At 38.5% G+C, this 19,863-nt stretch overlaps 3 protein-coding genes across 5 annotated transcripts; 2 read left to right on the forward strand and 1 right to left on the reverse strand.

Moving 5' to 3' along the window:
* Positions 1 to 90: 90 nt before the first annotated feature.
* On the reverse strand, positions 91 to 5,318 carry LOC126790548 (uncharacterized). 2 transcript variants are annotated; one of them, XR_007671744.1, is made up of 13 exons: positions 4,952 to 5,315; positions 4,723 to 4,870; positions 4,317 to 4,471; positions 3,720 to 3,902; positions 3,258 to 3,333; positions 3,086 to 3,163; positions 2,653 to 2,738; positions 2,208 to 2,281; positions 1,546 to 1,591; positions 1,192 to 1,301; positions 901 to 1,075; positions 629 to 746; positions 137 to 378 (listed from the first exon to the last, which is right to left on the reverse strand). XR_007671744.1 is itself a non-coding variant. In XM_050516828.1 (12 exons), exons 1-12 carry the CDS (start codon positions 5,213 to 5,215, stop codon positions 199 to 201), a joined length of 1,575 nt encoding a protein of 524 aa, XP_050372785.1. In that variant the 5' UTR covers positions 5,216 to 5,318; the 3' UTR covers positions 91 to 198. The 2 variants fall into 2 exon arrangements, 1 of the variants encoding a protein (XP_050372785.1); XM_050516828.1 differs by lacking the exon at positions 629 to 746 and having other exon boundaries at positions 91 to 378; positions 4,952 to 5,318.
* Positions 5,319 to 8,223: 2,905 nt separating this feature from the next.
* On the forward strand, positions 8,224 to 14,612 carry LOC126792920 (zinc finger protein BRUTUS-like). Of its 2 annotated transcripts, none has more exons than XM_050519432.1 (14): positions 8,224 to 8,674; positions 8,891 to 9,100; positions 9,564 to 9,758; positions 9,840 to 10,165; positions 10,508 to 10,733; positions 10,926 to 11,094; positions 11,213 to 12,454; positions 12,601 to 12,793; positions 12,890 to 13,111; positions 13,224 to 13,361; positions 13,505 to 13,739; positions 13,836 to 13,895; positions 13,997 to 14,068; positions 14,156 to 14,612. In XM_050519432.1, the coding sequence occupies exons 1-14, from the start codon at positions 8,393 to 8,395 to the stop codon at positions 14,294 to 14,296; spliced, it is 3,711 nt and encodes a 1,236-aa protein (XP_050375389.1). In that variant the 5' UTR covers positions 8,224 to 8,392; the 3' UTR covers positions 14,297 to 14,612. The 2 variants fall into 2 exon arrangements, with proteins under 2 accessions (XP_050375389.1, XP_050375390.1); XM_050519433.1 differs by having other exon boundaries at positions 12,616 to 12,793.
* Positions 14,613 to 15,175: 563 nt separating this feature from the next.
* LOC126789882 (chaperone protein dnaJ 15-like) lies at positions 15,176 to 19,110 on the forward strand. The gene is made up of 11 exons (XM_050515947.1): positions 15,176 to 15,539; positions 15,684 to 15,807; positions 16,185 to 16,267; positions 16,342 to 16,453; positions 16,532 to 16,636; positions 16,762 to 16,812; positions 17,049 to 17,138; positions 17,283 to 17,391; positions 17,495 to 17,643; positions 17,723 to 17,776; positions 18,647 to 19,110. The coding sequence occupies exons 1-11, from the start codon at positions 15,409 to 15,411 to the stop codon at positions 18,884 to 18,886; spliced, it is 1,248 nt and encodes a 415-aa protein (XP_050371904.1). The 5' UTR covers positions 15,176 to 15,408; the 3' UTR covers positions 18,887 to 19,110.
* Positions 19,111 to 19,863: the final 753 nt, after the last annotated feature.

The raw sequence follows: 19,863 nt of genomic DNA on the forward strand, positions 1-19,863 counted from the left end.
CAGAGATCATCAATATCATGAGCTAGTATCAGTTACATCATAACTAACAAATATTTAAAATAAAGTGCACAATTCTAAACTTTTTCATCAGCACAGTTTAACAGTTTATTATCTAACTGTTGTATACGTATCAACACATTATTATGGCCAGTTTATGGCAATTACTTGAGATATTTCAAAAGAGGATCTTACATGGAACTAATCCCGTCTTTTAAACATGTACAACACAGCAGAGCTAGCTACAACTCCGGCAACAAGAAGACGAGGTATTCTTGGCTTTGAACAGTTTATGAGGACGCTGTTACTGAGGTAAGCCCACATCCATCGAGAGACGAAATGCAATCTACAAGTTTTCTGGAACTTCTGAATCGAAAATGCCTACATGGAGTAATGCAGTAAACTTTATAAAGCCCCACTCACTAGGACTAATAAACAATATTCTACTGTTCGTTCTCTGATGCTAATTAATGTAAGGAACTAACAAAATTTGGCAGGCAAAGTTGGTTGTCTAGATTCTAAATCTTCAATGAAGTTGCAAGTGGTAGCTGCTACAATGCACATGCAGTTGTACCATGACAATCAATATAATTTCAGCGAAAAGTTGCAAAAAAAAAAAAAAGGGTCCAACCTAAAGGTAGTTTGTAAGGGGACCAGAGAGACAGCAGCTTCCTCATTTGGGCTCATAATTTACCGACCTTCTCAGAAAATGCAACTGAGCTGCGATAGAAAGTTTCTAAAGAAAATCCCTGCACAGCTTAAATTGAATTGTTTGAATCTGGATTTAATGTGTGATATGCTTGCTGCAAAATGTGTATTGGAACCACCAACACTAATCTACATGCATGTGACTTTGCTACCATACCGAACCAAAGAAAGAGATTTCTGATATGAAACCTTTACCTTTGGCAACTTATCTTGCTCGGCTAGGTGATCCACGTGAAGTCTCACATTTGATGAAGCAGGAACCCAAAAGCTCTGGTCAACCTCAGAATATACATTTGCAACTATGTCAAATAATGTTTCTGCTCCATTTTCTATCGCTTTCAAGATGGAACTTTCTCTACCTCTGCGGTTCCTGAAAAAGCAACCCTCATAGGTTTCATTATTTGATACAGAGCTACACTGAAATGATTTTTCAAAACTATTTAGGCCAAATTCAGATGTTTGAGAGGAGAGCCTTATGTTTCCTACTTGAGATATCCACAAAGCATGTGCTTTGGCCATAGATTAACTCTCCCGTGCATGGGGATCAGAGCATGTGGGGAAATCTCCATAAATTTAAACGTTGATTGAAAGTAATCCTGTAAATAAAGAGAGAAATAAAGATTTTTTTTAACGAAAAGAGAAACAGAGCTTCTCATTCATATAGTAAATATAAAGTTGTTTTCGGGTCTGATCTATAATGACACCCCCATGAATTAGGCCAGGAAATAAACCTATGTATGACACAAGATTGAGCATACAATCATATTTCCACCGGAAGTAACATACATTCGTTAACTAGACTAGGAAATAAACCTATGTGTGACACGAGATTGAACTTACAGTCATATTTCCGCCGAAAGTAACATCCAGTATAGCACTACCTTGACTGAAACAAACCAAAGTTTTTCTTAGTAGAGTTCCAACATATAAGAATGCCACACCTATTATAGACCTATTTGAGAATCAATCCCATGTTACACTACTTATTTAGAGGAAATGGGAAGATGGAGGCAACAGCATAACCTTTTAGCTAACATGATTAATCATTTCATAGTTTGCCATAAAGTCTACGATACGATGTTGTCATCATTTTAACCCTAGTCAAATTATCAGACTCAGGAAACTCTATATTAGCATTTATCCCAAAAGCAACAGGACCCATTTATAAGTAAATGTGAATCTACAGTAGTAACTGAACTCTAAACTATCGTGCTGCTATCTCTTTTTTCTTTCTATTTTACTTCATTCTTAGGTGCCTCTATTCCATCTGTAATTGTTCCACTATTCTACTGTTTTATTCTACTCAATTCCAAAATACAACAAATCATATGAAGACAGTTGATCCTATCAATGACACTGTTTCAACAATATCTCTCGGTGCATTATTTCATGCTACCTAGCGATAACATAATACTGATAAGAGATTATAACCTTTACTCCAATGCTGCAATTCAAATCACATATGGTCATAGCAAACAAGAATTCTCTTGTATCTTACTTACCCCACGCAATGATCACCTACAATCAATGAATGAGTACCAGCATGAAGCAGTCCCATATGGCCATCTGTATGTCCCTGAATTTCAAAATTTGATAATGTTAAAACTACCCATAGAGAACAAGTTTTGTGTCAGAAATTTTACAGACTATATCAAGAAGATAGATTACATTAGTAAACTAATATATTAGCTGTAATATAGCTGCTATAACCTTATTCATGCTTTTCTTTAAAGAAACAGAAGGCACAGCTGCTATCACTATAGCAACTTAGCGAGTTCTTTAGAGAATTCAAAGTAATGAAGGCATAGAATATCTCAAGCACATGTGAGCTTCTACCAGGTCAACTCATAGACACTTCCATGAGGAGAAAAAATAAATTTGATATGGTTGCCCACTTGATTTTAAATCCTGTCTTATATATAAAATGATTTAAAGAAAGAGAAATACCGGAGAGAAAATGGCAGACAATCGCTGACCACCAATGCAAATCTCTTCGTTTCCAGAAATTGAGGTAAAGCCAAGAGACCAGTCATCTGTTAACCCATAAGACCATGAGTTTAGGAAGTAGAAGTTATAAGCAGTGCTTGGAAACAGTAGAAAGGTAACAATTAGATACTGGTATCCTTATTCCCATAAACAATCCATCTATCATGCTTAACCATTATCATAGTCAATCTAGTATTTTGAAACTTAACATAATGTTCTCAACCGAGGGTACAGAAAGACTGGTACACTGAGCGAGTGAGGAATATGTTAGTTCTCAAAATTCAAACACATTTGAATATCACTAGAAACAGTGTGGGAAAACACAAAATTGAGATTAATATCTTTCTCCCTAGGCTTTTTAGTCCCTGGAAACACAAAATGTTACAGTCACAACCTTTTCCAATGCGTCGCATAGTATTTTCATGTGCTAATAATGTAGCCTCAGGATTGCAACGTTGAATAACTGAAAGTCCTGGTAAAAGAAGAAAACAAACAAAAAAACTTGCACATCAATCCAAATAAAATGATGGTGTGTCCTAAATTTTGTTAATTTGTACGCAACCTACCGTCCACATGATCGTGATGGTGATGAGTAACAAAGACTATTAATTTTCTTGGCAAAGCAGCTACAATTTGTCTGAGCTGATAACACAGAAAAAAAAATGTCTTGGTTTTAAGAACTAAACTGGTACAGCATCTGTATGGAATTTATTGAAATTCAACAGATTAAAAAAAAAAAAAACTGGTTCCATGATTCGTGAAACCTTCTATCACAATAAAATCTGTAAAATAAACAAGATAAAGCACCCAGTAGTTCTTTTTCAACACTTTCTCCTATTAAACAGGCCTGGCAAAAGATAGCTAAACCTAAACAACAACAAAATAATAATAATAACTGGTTCCAGGATTCAATAAATCTTCAATCACAATAAAATCTGTAATAATCAAGATAAAGCACCCAGTAGTTCTTTTTCAATACTTTCTCCTATTAAACAGGCCTGGAAAAAGAGTAAATTCACATGTCATACCTCTTCATGGAATTCAGACCGACACCCAGGATCCACTATCAATGCATCTCCGCATGCGATAAAACCATCCTTTCCACAATCATTTGGAACATTTTTAGGTGCAAAAACAACCAAGTTTGTCGTACGGAAAGGTTTTCCCGTCCTGCTTCCCATAGGTACAAGCACAACACCAGGAGGGTACTCCTGAATAGAAAATAAATAATTACTCAGTAATTCCATAAAATCACATACAAAGACATAAATATGTAGTGTTTGATAAAGATTGTGGAGTTTTTATTTAATAATCATAACCAGTAGTTGAATACCTGGTTGTTGAACTTATTTTCTCATTAAAGCTGTTAAATCAGATATTGACAGTTGAAGCGCATATAGTAGCCAAGTTAGGTATAACCAAGGAGAATGGAAATGGCACGACACTGGCACCAACATATTAGTTAGGTTCCTTCAGGTTCAATAGCTGGTGTGTGGGTATTATTTCGGATAAAAAGAGGAAAAGGCACTTCAAATCACTACCAGATTATGAGTGCTTCTAACTAAATAAAACCTGGAAGCTTTTCAAAGCATGCACAATCCATCTGGAAAATGCAGTAAGCAAACCTGATAAGGTAAGCTCGATGGAATCTTCAATTCTCTTGTTTGCGCAAATTCATCTATAAGGCCAGCAACTATCAAAGGCCCCACACGCTCACTCCTCGGTTTCGCTTCCTGAAGCCAGCTTAGACAGCTTTCAACAGACATCCACTTACACGTCTCTGCATGCGCACATTCAACATAAGTCCCCTCCCCAAATCTTACCAAAAACAGCATACTTCTTCACCATTTCCGACTCCTCCTAGGTGCACGATTTATATTAACTACATCACTTGCCTAAACTCCTAGCAGATAGTTGGCATTGATATAACAAAATGATCAAATCGGACTGAAAAGCTAGGCAATAAAATCGGAACATTTGAGCAACCAAGCAAGATATCACAATGCTGGAGTGATAGTGATGTTAGCAAACCTTGTAAATTCTGATGATCGGCTATCGATTTTGCCCTAACGAAAACCGAATTGATGGGCGGCCCAGGCCCAAATTGAGCTTCCTCCACGTACTTCCACAGCCTCCAGTCTCCAGCATCAGCTGCCTTGAACCCTACTTGCTCCAAAACCTGATTAACCAAATTGATAAATGATAATTAAGGGTTTAATCAGTAAAGAAATTAAAATTGAGCTGTGGAAGTCACAGGTACCTGATTGAGAGCGGAATCGAGGTCAAATTTGGTCAAATCTATCATCTCCGACCAGGGCTGTGCGGCGTGAACTGCGATTGAGGAGTGGGATGGAGGTTCTACAAGGTTGAATTGCGCGGAGGGCAAGTCAAAGAGGTCGGAATCGGGGAAAGAGTCGTACTGGTCGTCGTCGAATCTGGGAGGGCGCGTCTGCTTGACGAGGAGAAATGCGGCGTCATTTTGAGGGTGATCGATGATCACGGCGAGCTTGTGCTGCGTCGCCATGTAGAAGTTGAATTGAATCGCGAAGAGGAGAATAACAAAGGAAGAGAGTATAGTAGGTGTTTTGATTTGAAGGTGGGTGTACCAAACACGGGTGCACCCGCGCGGGAGTTGAAGATGTGGTGGAATAGTGTGGGACTGTGGGAGACTGAGTTTGACTTTGCCGGGAAAAAGAATAAACAGTTGGTGCTGAATTGGGCTGAACTTGAGTAAAGCCCACTTCTCGGGGACAATTCTAGAAGGATTAGACCCTTCTTAGAATTCAAGCCCTCCCAAATGGAAGGATTATCTGATCAGATCGGGTTGGTGTTTTAGAAACCCTAAATTTCTACTGCATCAACTTGTATTTGGTTTAATTATACGCCCTCCCCCCCCCTATGTGTGCAACATTGCAGTTGGATCACCTGGAAAGAGGCGTGTCTATAGGTTTTATTCTTTAGTTTTTGTGTATGTTTGATTTGATCACGAGTGTGTGACAAGTTTATAAACACGATGTCAGGTCATGATTGTTCTTGTTAATTATTAGGTTTACTTATTTTTGTCACACAAATTAACATGTTTGACTGTATATGTGCCTTCATGACATAAAAGAGGAGTTGTGACGAGCAAGATCGCTGGTTCTCACATTTTACCACGTTCAACTTCGATTTCCAACTGTCTAACTGACTAATAGACAAATATTTACCTTTTATATGTTATATCAATGATTTTCAATTTAATTACTCGTTAATGAAGACTCAAGTTGCAACAATCCAAGTTATCTGGATAACATTGCAAGCACACATGTAATCTAATTGGTTAAAAAGTAAAGAAAAATATACGTGTAAGTTGGATGAAGTCACTTGGCCGGGATGGATCATGGATGGTGGCACAAGTGTAGTAGCACCCAACCAACAAGATAAAAAGAAACAATTGGGACATTGTTACGGTTGAGATGGACAATGAAATGAAATATCCTAGGCTAAGCCACTGAAGAAAGAGCAGCATGCATGATTTGATTGAAGTGGAAACTGAATTGGCCAGCGAACAAGAAAAGTCGAAAGTGGAAAATCTTATCCGGAAATAGGTTTCCAAGATTATGTACTGTTTCATATAGTTCTCATTACGAAAGTGCAAGTTATTATGATTATTTGAGGTTAGTTTTGGACCAAGATACTTGACTTGAAAATCTTGAGTGTTTGTGTCAATAACATAAAATTTTCCAAATATAGATTATGGATTAGATGTAGGTATTGGATCATTCGAAGCTAAACATAAAATAGGATAATCATGGATGATTCATACGCGACTATTATATTTTATCAACAATACAGTGGGTGATCACATATAATTCATTTCATTACGCTAGGAATGTATATAGACAAGATGAGGTACATAGTGAAATGTTAAACTCAAACACAAATTTATATATAGCCCCCTATCATGAGTCAGTAGAAATTTATCAATGGCATAACAACCTACTAAAAGCATATGAGAATATCATTCTGCAACATGCAAATAATAAGCTCACTGGCTTATCAAGTAATATGATAATCAACAATTTTGTTCTTCAATTATTGTTGTATCTAAGAATCAAAGCACCGAGACGTTAATTAAAGTACATGCTTTGTTAGTTTATTTACTTTTTTAATGAAAATCAAATGGGAAGCGCTTGACCCAATTAAAGAAACTTAGGAGGAGATAGTGAGATACTATCATGGAAAGAATCCATGGATTACATATTGCTTGGATAAGGAAAAATATGGATTACATGGTGTGGCAATAGTGGTGGTTTGGTGGACTATCCAATAGCACTAGTTTCGTGCGCAATTATTTTAACCGACAATGTGTGGCAACCATAAGCCCTCCACGCGCCACTAACATTGTTTAATCATCCACTTAACACCCCAAAACCTAATCAACAACACGATTATACAACTTTGTGCTCCGATTAGAGTCGTGCATAGTATGATTAGGGATTTGATCCTCTCTGTCTTTTCGATCCTTAATAAGCCAAACTTAACTTCTGCCTGTGAGCTATGTCTTATGAGTAGTGTTCATATGTATAACGCAAAAATTCCAACTCAAGGGAAAGCAATGTAGAGTAATTACATGCACAAATGTCTTGTTTATATATTGCACCATGCAGGACAGATGGGAGCCTAATCGCTGCGGAATCTCCAACGCTGTGGGAGATTTGTGACAACACGAGCATGCCGCATGCTGCCTCAAGGCTACCACAACCTCCGATCATATTGACACAATTATCAATCTAGGCACACCATTTTCGACCTTTCCTTTTCTTTTGGTATATTGGAAAAGTAAGGTTCTCATCGTTGAAAGAACACAAACTAGTACAATGAGTATACATCTCCATTATCCAAACCGACAAACCATGATATTCGTGATTTATCTACGTCCGCAAACTATGCTTGCTAAGAGCCTAAAACAAAGATCGGTTTTTACTTTGTAAGAGAATCATTCCGAACTAAAAGACTATTGGTAGAGCTCCAAACTCACACTCTAATCCATCCTTATTCATGACATCCTCTAATTATACGTCGCGGCATAATATCGGATCCACTTAATCCTATCATAATATTCCGGCTAAATAACTCCTAACGTGTTAATATGACCGGCCAGCTAACAAATCACCGCCCAACGAGATAAATAGCGCACAGATAAACCACTGCTCATGGAGTCATGGCAAGAAATAGACGCATACGCCAATCGCTTTCACTTTAAAAACAATTCTCGGCAGCCGGATTCTTCCTCACTCAGTGGAAGCTTACGTGGTCGGAAAGCGACAAAACCACCGTGGTGGAGTCTCTACTCACGCGTGGAAAGCACGTGTACTACTTGAGACCCGATTGCCCATAAAGCCAAACCATTCAAACCCCGCCGTGGCTAGTACACCGTGGCCCTTCCACCCGACACGTGGACAACTACAATATGGCCCCCCTTCCCTTATCTCTACCCCAAAAAGAAGCGTAAGCTTGTTCCCTCGCTCCTCGTAGAAGCACACACATTCCACAAGGGCCACAACAAAACAGAAACGCAATGGAAAATTGAAAAGACCTGAGCCTTCGATTATCATCATTATTATGTATCGCCCATTTAGGTGACCAGCCTGAAATTGCGTTAGGGTTTTTGGAAATCTGAATCACATTCCTCTCTCTTCGTCTACTATATTGTATAAATATGGCCGCACCGTTTAGCGGTGGTGTGGCGGTAATGGCCGGTCCGCTCACTCCGCTCGATCCGTCTCCGTCCAACGCTTCTTCTCAGAAGAACTCTTCGCACAAGTCTCCGATTCTGATTTTCTTGCTTTTCCACAAGGCTATTCGCTCCGAGCTCGATGGCCTCCACCGCGCCGCCGTGGCCTTCGCCACCAGCCGAGCCCCCGCCGGAATCGAGCCGCTGCTGGAGCGCTACCACTTCCTCCGCTCCATCTATAAGCACCACTGCAATGCCGAGGACGAGGTGCGTTTCTGCTCTCAACATTGTACTCGTACTAGTATTAATTCCAGCTTTCATTTTCTAATTTCAACTTTTGCGCTGTAATTAATTTAGTGTTTTGATTAATTTTGTAGTATTAAATTGAAGATTATGGAGTGTTATTGGCCTATGAACTATGCAAATGTGTGTTTAGATTTAGGCTGTAAGGAGTTGTTGTTTTTGGCCTTTTGGGTGATGTAGGTTATTTTTCCAGCTCTGGATATACGTGTGAAGAATGTGGCTCGAACTTACTCCCTCGAGCATGAAGGAGAGAGTGTTTTGTTTGATCAGCTGTTTGAGCTGCTGAACTCGAGTATGCAGAATGAGGAAAGCTGCCGGAGAGAGCTGGCTTCGTGTACTGGAGCTCTTCAGACATCAATCAGCCAGCATATGTCCAAGGAAGAGGAACAGGTGTTGTTTGATTCTCTCGTGCATTGATTACTCTAGGCTGGTTGTTATTTTCTGTGTGAATTTCGAGTTGATATTCAACTGTGATACGTTCTAGAAGCATAGTTGATAAGATGAAAATCTTTCTCCGGAGGAAATTATCTAACAGCAACCTATCGAATATTTGGGAGGTTCTGGCCTTTTTGTGTAATCTTTTTTGCAGTCCAGGCTGTTCCATTCAATCTTAATCGTACTTTTTAACTGAAGTGGAATTCACTTTGCTGTTCCTAGCTCATCAGAATATTAGTTAACTTAATACATTTAAGTTTCTCTACTTGTGACGCATTAATATTTTTCGAAGTGGGCCAATGGATATGATTTGATTCTGGCTTGTTGAAAAATTAATGGAGAAGAGCATTTTCTTGGATTGAGACTTTGTTTCTTTATAGCGGTATATGAGCGCAAGCTTGTTCTTTGAATTTTGCAGGTTTTCCCATTGCTTATTGAGAAGTTTTCATGTGAAGAACAGGCATCGTTAGTCTGGCAGTTTCTGTGCAGTATTCCTGTTAACATGATGGCGGAATTTCTTCCATGGCTCTCATCCTCCATATCATGTGATGAACGTCAGGATATGCACAAGTATTTGAGCAAGGTAATACCAGAAGAGAAGCTTCTGCAGCAGGTGAGGGTTCTTTTCATGGGTCATCATTTTAGGATGGTTATTTAGAGGTATTATGTTGACATCAAGTTTTATGACGTGAAGGTTGTATTTTCCTGGATGGAAGGAGCAGAAGCTTCTGCCTGCAAAATTAAAGCCGAGGGCCAAGTTCACAATTCTGGAGAGAAGGCCCAGTGCACAGGTCAGTCGTCCAAGACTTGTAAACGGAAACGTGTGGAGCTCAAATCTGAACATTCCAGTAGTATGTTAAATCCTATAGATGAATTGTTGCTATGGCATAATGCTATAAAAAGAGAGTTGAACGACATAGCAGAGGCAGCCAGGAAGATTCAACTTTCTGGTGACTTTTCTGATTTTTCTGCATTCAACAAGAGGCTGCAATTTATTGCAGAAGTTTGTATTTTTCATAGGTATGCTGCTTACATTTTTTTTTTCTTTCAGCTACAAATCCTTTCCTTTTAGCAGACATTTCTTTTAATTTTAGCTCTCTTATTCAAATAATAATATTTTCATCCTTGTGAATTGGGTAGATTATTAGGAATCAATCTGTTAATTGCATATTTATGTGCATGCTTGGACCAATTCTTTTCTCTGTCCTTGTTTTTTTTTTTGCTGTCCTGGGTTCTATGCAATTGGAGTATCTGTTTGGGCATGTCTATGAAGGATCACTAACTATAAAAACTGAATAAAGATGAGTAGGAATAACATGCATTTCATACTGGACATTGAATTTCTATTGCTTCTGATTGCAGCATTGCTGAGGACAAAATTATATTCCCTGCTCTAGATGCGGAACTCAATTTTGCTCAGGAGCATAAAGATGAAGAAATTCAGTTTGACAAGCTTAGGCGCCTCATGGAAAGCATCCAGAGGGCAGGAGCTGAATCATCTACTTCTGATTTTTGTATGAAGTTGTGCTCTCATGCTGATCAAATTATTGATAGCATACTGAAACACTTCCAGAATGAGGAACTTCAGGTGAGTACTAATTCTATTTCCAGTACGACTAGCTTATCTTCGATAGGCCTTCTTGACAACAAAAGAGATGTGTTAAAACACATCATCAGGGACTGTTGCGATTTTCATCATGATCTAATCCTGATGCTCCTGCAATATTGTTTTTCTGATAAACATTTATACAGCTCAGAAATCTTATGTCCGCGTTTTTAGGTGCTTCCACTTGCCCGTAAGCATTTTAGCCCTAGAAGACAACGAGAACTTCTGTATCAAAGCTTATGTATGATGCCATTGAAGTTGATTGAATGTGTCTTACCATGGTTGGTAGGAACACTTAATGATGAAGAAGCTAGTTTTTTCCTTCAGAACATTTATCTAGCAGGTTGATCATCTGTTAACTTATTAATACTGGCATTGCTATTTCAATAAATTGTATAGTCTGTATACCATTTTCAGTACTCTCAATATCTAGTCTGACTGGTAGAGTCATCTAATTGCAGCTCCAGCATCAGATTCAGCATTGGTCACTCTTTTTTCTGGGTGGGCATGCAAAGGTCGTTCGAGGAACATATGTTTGTCTTCAAGTGCATTTGATTGTAGTCCAGCAATGACACTGACTGATAGTGAAAAAGTGATCGGCAAGAAACCATTATGTTTGTGCACTTCTTTGTTTTCCACTAAGCAAAGGCCTTTATGCAAATCAACAAATGGAGAAGATGATAATCGAAGGCCATCCAAGTGTGTAAGCCTGATGTCATCTGTAGAAACTATAGCAGGGCAGCCTTTAGACAATGGAAATACTTTTCAGATATCGTGCAGTAATCAGACATGCTGTGTCCCAGGGTTGGGAGTGAATGACAGTAACTTGGCAGTGGTCTCTCTAACTGCAGTAAAATCTCTGCGTGCCATATCCTTTAATCCTTCAGCTCCTTCACTCAACTCCAGTCTTTTCAATTGGGAAACAGATTTCAGCTCTGCGGATGCTAGTACTGGGACACGACCTATTGATAACATATTTAAATTCCATAAAGCTATACGTAAAGACTTGGAGTATTTGGATATTGAATCTGGAAAGCTTAATGATTGCAACGAGACTTTTATCAGGCATTTTTCTGGTAGGTTTCGTTTGTTATGGGGTCTATATAGAGCTCATAGTAATGCGGAGGATGACATTGTATTCCCAGCGTTGGAAGCAAAAGAGACTCTTCATAATGTTAGCCATTCTTACACACTGGATCACAAGCAAGAAGAGAAACTGTTTGAGGATATATTTTCTGTTCTTTCTGAGCTAGCACAACTTAGTGAATTGATGAGCATTAGAAAAGTGTCTGGTGATTCAGGACGAAGTAACCATGATTCTTCTGAGTATACTGATACTTTGAGAAAGTACATTGAGCTAGCCACAAAGCTTCAGGGCATGTGCAAATCCATTAGAGTGACATTGGACCAACATGTTTTCCGTGAAGAACTCGAGTTGTGGCCATTGTTTGATAAACACTTTTCTGTGGAGGAACAAGATAAAATTGTTGGTAGGATAATTGGTACTACAGGTGCAGAGGTTCTCCAATCAATGCTGCCATGGGTAACTGCTGCTCTTACTCAGGAAGAACAGAATAAATTGATGGACACATGGAAGCAGGCGACCAAAAATACTATGTTCAGTGAGTGGCTTGACGAATGGTGGGATGGAACTTGTGCTGAATCTTCACATACAGAGACACCAGAAAGTTGTACTTCTCTCGGTCAGTATAATTCTGTTACTATTGTCCCTTAAAAACGTTCCTTCTCTCTTTCCCATTTTTTATTGTGTGAAAGAATTCCCTCTCCGTATAGGCTGTGCTTTCTAGCTGTTGCTCTTGATATGCTTAGCATTCTAATTGTGTATTAGATTTTGCATCTGCAGTTTCGGATGCGGATGCATATGCTAGCTTGGAACAGAGTGATGAAACATTTAAACCTGGATGGAAAGACATATTTCGGATGAATCAGAATGAGCTTGAATCAGAAATAAGAAAAGTTGCTCGGGATTCAACTCTTGATCCAAGAAGAAAAGCATATCTTATTCAAAATTTGGTGACTAGGTATGCTCATGTCTTAATCATTACTTGTACTTGTCCATCCATGATTTGTATCAATGTTCTAATTATATGTTCTGATCCTGTAATGGGTCATGGCAGTCGCTGGATAGCATCTCAACAGCAATCACCTCAAGGAGGTGCACTTGAAGGTTCAGATGGTGAAGATTTGCTTGGATGTACACCGTCATTTCATGATTCAGAGAAGGAAGTGTTTGGCTGTAAGCATTACAAAAGAAACTGTAAAGTCCATGCCAGTTGCTGTGGGAAACTATATACATGCAGGTTCTGCCATGATGAAGTGAGCGACCATTCAATGGATAGGTAGCCTCACGCTGACTCTAGAATCTTTTCCGTTTGAAGGACATTTTGTACTGATTATGTGAATTTATGATTGGATATTGACTGTTGGTGCTTCCTCCTATTTATAATGCAGGAAGGCTACAACTGAAATGATGTGTATGCGCTGCTTGAAGATTCAGCCTGTGGGACCAGTCTGTGCAACATCTTCCTGTGGTGGATTCTTGATGGCAAAGTACTATTGTAATATTTGCAAATTTTTTGATGATGAAAGGTACAACTCCGTCATAACTTATGTTCTGCTGGTTTTCATAATTTTGTTACCTAAGCTAGATGAATGCTAACTTTGTTGTTTGAGTAATCTGGGTTTAGTCTAAAAGTTTGATTTCTAACAAATCTTGTTTATATTATTACCAGGACAGTTTATCATTGTCCTTCCTGCAATTTATGCCGTGTTGGGAAGGGACTTGGTGTTGATTTCTTTCATTGCATGACGTGCAATTGTTGCCTGGGGATGAAGTTGCTAGACCACAAATGTAGGGAGAAGGGGTTAGAAATAAATTGTCCCATTTGCTGCGACTTTCTGTTCACATCAAGTGCTACTGTGAGAGCCCTTCCTTGCGGCCATTACATGCATTCAGCCTGCTTCCAGGTTTGTGCTTTTGCACAAAAATTATTCACAAGTCTGAGAACAGTAGGTTTGGTGAAAGATTGATATGTAATTCTGTTCCCTAATTCATTGTCTCAGGCATACACTTGTAGTCACTACATTTGCCCAATCTGCAGCAGATCTTTAGGAGATATGGCGGTAATGATAGTAACTCCTTCACTTGTGCACATCTGTTATCAGAATCTCTTTATGATGGTCGGTGGAAGTTTGATTAATCTTTTTGCTCCTTCAACTTGTAGGTTTACTTTGGCATGCTTGATGCACTACTGGCTTCTGAGGAACTCCCAGAAGAATACAGGGATCGCTGTCAGGTAAACCAACTATCCAAACTGCTTTTAGCGCGCTTTCGTCTCTTAATCTTGTTTAGCTAAAAGCTGATAATTTTTGGGTTTGTCCAGGATATCCTGTGCAATGACTGTGATAAGAAGGGGACAGCGCGATTCCACTGGCTGTACCACAAGTGCGGCTCTTGTGGATCCTATAACACAAAGGTAATTAGGGTTGATTCGACCCCGCACTGCCTAACATCAAGCACCTGAGATGTGACATATGATATGATGCCATTGACATACTACATCCCACTCCCACATTCCCAGCTCTCAGTTTTCATCTGCATACAGTTGTATGTATGTACAGTCACTACCATCCGGCAAATCTGTAAATTGGACTCGGCCACTCACTATGTACCATGAAGAACTGTACTATAGTTTATTCAGCATTCCATGTATTATTCATTCTCATACCCCTGAAATATAATGGAAGGCTTTATTACATTTCCGCGGGGGTCCGAGATGTCGCCAAAACCTCTGTACCTCTTTGTAATTGAGAAACGCAAGCGAGGTGTTGATAACGTTAGTGATCAACTGATCATGAATTTGTACTTGAGAGAGAGAGAGAGAGAGAGAGAGAGAGAGAGAGGCTGACCCAACCAAATTGGCTCCCGCGCTTATTTTGGGATTGTAAACCCTTCCTAGTTCGTATCCAAATATCCAATCGTGCTTCGTGCACATCACATTGGACGAATATTAGTTTCTTCCCTTTTGTTTGGCCAATATAATAAGTTGGGATTTTTCACTTTGTATCATCTCTCAAACTTATGACTTCGATGAGTTTCAGTTATCTCTCTTCAACCAACATTCTATGATTTCTGTCTTTGTCAGGTCAGCCAAAATGAATAAATTGATCATTATATAGTCCATAATTTTGGGTCACCTTTTAGTTTCTGCAATTCATATTTACAACTACAGTATGTAATAATTTAATGTTGCTCCTTATAAATCGTATTTACCATATTACACTATTTCAGATCAGTTTGACGGTTTTACCCCGCGACTTCCCGTGCGGATCTCCACCGTGTTAAGAAAAACCATTCAAGACGGCAAAAATATTATTAAAGAGGAAAAAGGAAAAAGAAGAAGAAGAGAAGCTTTGGGTCAGGCTTGAATCTCCATCCAGCTCAAGTTAACCCCTTTTCCGATCCGAGATACAGGTCAAACCTCGACTCGTTTAAATCGTTGTAATTTCTCATTATTACTACTCGTCCTCGTTTTCCGAGATTTGAGAAAAAGAGAAAGAAAGAGAGCGATCCAAGAAGAAAAGCTTTGAATTGTGGTCCTCTCGGTTATTACAGAGCAGAGAGAGAGAGAGAGAGATGGGGTCGGGTTCGAAACTGGAAGGCACATCAGCTCTGCCGCTACGGCGAGACCCCTACGAAGTGTTATGCGTTTCTAGGGATTCTTCTGATCAGGAAATCAAAACTGCCTACCGCAAACTCGCTCTCAAGTAAGTTTCAGCCGTTTTAATCTCTTAAGCACCATTTGTTTTGGCTAAAGTTTAGTATCGATTTACTTGGTTTGGTTGGGAGTGATTATGATGCCAGTGTTGGAGTTTGTTTTCACATGCAAATGTTGGGATTGTGTGAATTAGGTATCATCCCGACAAGAACACCAATAATCCGGAGGCGGCAGAGCAGTTCAAGGAGGTTGCCTTCTCCTATAGCATCTTGTCTGACCCCGAGAAGAGGAGGCAGTATGACAATGCCGGCTTCGAGGTCTTTCTCTTCTTCTGTTTCATTTTCTCTTGCAGTGTTTTGGTTTATGAACGAGTTCGTGTGTAAGATTGTTAGGTTTGTTATGATTATTGAATCGTATGTTATAAAGATACACTTATGGCCAAAGGATTGCATATACTGGTGCTACTACATTTTAATTGGTTATGTTATTATAACCATCAAGTGAGACATGTTCACTTCCTTTAGATGAACTTATCGGGCAAAAGAATGCCCAATGATCTAAAGCTTTGCTATAATATATATCTACGAATCATTTGATGCCACCCCAGCACCCTTGACTCGGCCTTGCCAATCTCCTAGTTGTTTTGCTATTGAGTGGGGCATCCCATTTTTAAAGGTTCTGTTTCGCTTTCCAGGCCATTGATGCTGAGGGCATGGACATGGAAATTGACTTGTCAAATCTTGGAACTGTCAATACAATGTTTGCAGCTCTATTCAGGTAATATATTGATAGACAGACTTTTGTGGTTCGAATTAATGTCTGCTTGATAATTTATATACATTTCCTTATAGCAAGTTGGGTGTCCCGATCAAGACTACAATTTCAGCTAGTGTGCTTGAAGAAGCTCTAAATGGTACTGTTACAGTTAGACCTCTCCCAATTGGAACATCAGTTAGTGGAAAGGTGATTCTTGCTTCATATCTTAGTGCTAAAGTACTGATTTCGGTGCATCGCTTTTACTTATGTTGTGATTTCCTGCAGGTGGAGAAACAATGTGCCCACTTTTTTGGTGTAACAATCAGTGAGCAACAAGCCGAGGCAGGGATTGTAGTCAGAGTCACTTCAACTGCACAAAGTAAATTTAAGGTATACACATTTGCATCATGTTCTTCTAACATTTTGACCATATTTAAAACCATGAGGTATCCAAGTTGTTATTAATAATATCTGGTTCAATACTAACATTTGCTTTTTATTGTTGTGATTTCCAGTTACTATATTTTGAGCAAGATGCCAATGCTGGGTACGGTTTGGCCTTACAGGTACTCCATAATATTCCCATGTTTCTCCATCTTACTTTATAATAATAGCTGTGTAACTGCTGTGAATTTTACATGTTTGCAATCAGGGAGTGTAATCCTCTGATATCTTTTAAATAGGATTATAAGACCTCCCTTGTAGGCAAACACGTAGCTTTGAATGTGCCTATCAATTACTGAATTTTTCTTGAACCACTTATGAGAATTTTTCGCTTAACCAACTTCTATTCTCTGTACAGGAAGATAGTGAGAAAACCGGCAAAATAACATCTGCAGGAATGTATTTCCTGCATTTTCAAGTATACAGAATGGATTCAACTTTGAACGCGGTATGCTAGTATTTGTAGTGTGCCTTTCACTCTTTTTTAAACTCCTCACCACTGGTTTTGGGTGGGGTTGAGGGAATGGTCTTTGATAGATTTCCATTTTTTTTTATACTGAAAATGTGTTGCTTCCCTGTGATGGTGGTGTAGTTAGCCATGGCAAAGGATCCAGAAGCTGCTTTTTTTAAAAGGTTGGAAGGTCTTCAACCTTGTGAGGTTTCAGAACTAAAACCTGGAACTCATATATTCGCTGTTTATGGTATAAACTTTGATTCACTCCCATATTCTTTGTCCATGGCTTCCTACTTCCTGCATGATATATTGCTTATCATCATTACTAACATGCACTGAGTTTTTTACAGGAGATAATTTCTTTAAGACTGCTACCTATACAATTGAGGCACTTTGTGTGGGGTCTTATGAGGATATAACACATAAGCTTAGAGATATTGAGGCTCAAATATTAAGAAAAAGAAATGAGCTTCGCCAATTTGAGACCGAGTATAGGAAGGTATTTATCCTGACTTTTTTTTATTGGCTTGGAATACGATTTGGTCTTATTGCTAATATATCAATTTATTATTATGTAGGCATTGGCACGCTTTCAGGAAGTGACAAATAGATACACCCAGGAAAAGCAATCTGTAAGTCATGTTTGCTGCTTTTGTTATCAGTTACAATATCACCTATGGATGCATATGTAATGGTGCTGATGAGCATTATTTATTGGCGATTTCCTTTTCTTTTCCTAGTCTTGCTTTTAGATTTTATGTATAACTGTATTGGAAATTTGATTCAACCAACAAAGATATGCCTGAGTTTAAGCATATGACCAGGTTTGGGGTCTTTCAGATTAAGAAACTAACTCCTAAACTGTAGGGGAATACCTAACAGCCTTTTGTCAGCCCAATCAATCAATTACTGAGAGATTTTTTACTTAACTTGACATTCAAGGATTAAGACAACAGCATCAAAAATCGTATATTAGTGTATTAGTTAGAGAAAAAGAAAAGTGAAGGGTTCCATTGTCTGTGAACTATGATATCATATGTGAAGCCTAAAGCCATATAGGTTGGAAGAGGAGGTAATGTAGATTGTAGAGTAAGAAAGGTTGTGGGTGGAAGTATGGCTTGGGGAATGTCTTAGTAGTGGTAGAAACAGGAGGATATATGATTGGCATGAGCTTCCTTGCCGCAATAGTTATAGGATATATGATGAAGACATAAGAGAGATACTGGACGTGTCCTATAGTTCAGGATGCATAAGTGGAGGGCCAAATTAGACATGGGGGTCATAGTTCAATGTTCCATGTCTGAACAGTTGATGAATATGTAGTCTCCTTAACTTCTTTTGAATCACTCTGAGATGATGGTAGGTACTAGGTAGTATAGTGAGGGTAGTATAGTAGATACATTTTTCTGACTCATTTATTGAAACATTTCATCATCTGAAGCTTGACTGTTTTTTTGTTTTTTTTGTTTCATGAATTGGTGCTCATGAATTTGAATTTGCAGGTAGATGAGCTGCTGAAACAACGAGACAGTATTCATTCATCTTTCACTGTCACCAAGACGGGCAATAATGCTGTGGGTGGTAGTAATATAAGCAATGGAAGTAGTAGCAAAACCCCTGACGAAGATTCAAGGGCTGGGAGTCCAAAGGAGGATGGTGGCTCAGATGGGAAGGACAAATCAGCTAAAAAGAAATGGTTCAATCTTAACCTCAAAGGATCGGCATCAGATAAGAAGCTTTGATTAAGGGTCTGGACAGTATTCTTCTTTTTTGCTTTCCGTTACTGGTAGACCTTAAATATATCCAATTCATGCAAATGCTTGCGCCTTTTACTCGTACAGAGGCTTCTCTTGTATTTGATTGAATTTTTTTTTCTCTTATAGGTTTGCCCATTGTTGTATTGTTTTTGATTTGCGTCTGTAAAACATGGGAATTAGAAAATGCATCTGTATAAATTATCATGACACTCAAGTTTGCCAGTTTTCTTTCAGCGTCTTCGCCGTCTTGTAACAATACGAACTATTATTTTGAAGCAGTTCCTTCCGGTGAACACAAAAGCCGATCCTAACTGATATATGTGTTGCCTGAATACATCTCTAATATATTCATCATCAATTTGACTCCAACGAACAAAAACTCATGCTGAAAAACCTTTAGAGTTGAACACACTTCAGTCTCAGAACTCTAGTTTTAGATTGGGCCATTTCGACAATTCTTCAAGTAAATCTTTTACTTGTTGTGTTGATCACCTAGAATAGATAAGAAGTGAATTTAGAAGCGTTACGTAAAACCTTAAATGCCGAAACAGTACTCACCTTATAAATTGTTGAACAGTAAAACATTATTACTGTTTCGGCATTTAAGGTTTTACGTAACGCTTCTAAATTCACTTCTTATCTATTCTAGGTGATCAACACAACAAGTAAAGGATTTACTTGAAGAATTGTGGAAATTACGCTCAAGATTATAAGGTGAGTAAAATCTCACAGTGACGAATCTACCCTTGCGGAGATTCATAATTACACTAAATTAAAAAGAATAAACTATGATATGTATATAATATAGTGGATTGTGTATGTGTATAATTGGTAAAATAAGTACATATATATGGTTTGCTATACTATACACTGTCATAATTTCTGTTTGAAAATAAGTTCATTATAGCGTTAATATTTACATGTGATGATTGTTTTGTACGTGGTTTTAACTTTAGTGATGT

The sequence above is a fragment of the Argentina anserina genome, chromosome 4 (assembly GCF_933775445.1).
Source record: "Argentina anserina chromosome 4, drPotAnse1.1, whole genome shotgun sequence".
Lineage (NCBI taxonomy): Eukaryota > Viridiplantae > Streptophyta > Magnoliopsida > Rosales > Rosaceae > Argentina > Argentina anserina.

What these genes read in the sequence shown, in the direction of transcription:
- LOC126790548 (XM_050516828.1), bottom strand. Translation starts at nt 5,215, where the DNA reads ATGGCGACGCAGCACAAGCTCGCCGTGATCATCGATCACCCTCAAAAT. An exon ending in CTTTCGGCGGAAATATGACT is followed by an intron (nt 1,302 to 1,545) that starts GTAAGTTCAATC and finishes CTTTATTTACAG; the next exon opens with GATTACTTTCAATCAACGTT. An exon ending in ATGCTTTGTGGATATCTCAA is followed by an intron (nt 1,076 to 1,191) that starts GTAGGAAACATA and finishes TTGCTTTTTCAG; the next exon opens with GAACCGCAGAGGTAGAGAAA.
- LOC126792920 (XM_050519432.1), top strand. Translation starts at nt 8,393, where the DNA reads ATGGCCGCACCGTTTAGCGGTGGTGTGGCGGTAATGGCCGGTCCGCTC. An exon ending in AGAAAGTTGTACTTCTCTCG is followed by an intron (nt 12,455 to 12,600) that starts GTCAGTATAATT and finishes ATTGTGTATTAG; the next exon opens with ATTTTGCATCTGCAGTTTCG. An exon ending in GATCTTTAGGAGATATGGCG is followed by an intron (nt 13,896 to 13,996) that starts GTAATGATAGTA and finishes TTCAACTTGTAG; the next exon opens with GTTTACTTTGGCATGCTTGA.
- LOC126789882 (XM_050515947.1), top strand. Translation starts at nt 15,409, where the DNA reads ATGGGGTCGGGTTCGAAACTGGAAGGCACATCAGCTCTGCCGCTACGG. An exon ending in ATGTTTGCAGCTCTATTCAG is followed by an intron (nt 16,268 to 16,341) that starts GTAATATATTGA and finishes ATTTCCTTATAG; the next exon opens with CAAGTTGGGTGTCCCGATCA. An exon ending in GAACATCAGTTAGTGGAAAG is followed by an intron (nt 16,454 to 16,531) that starts GTGATTCTTGCT and finishes GATTTCCTGCAG; the next exon opens with GTGGAGAAACAATGTGCCCA.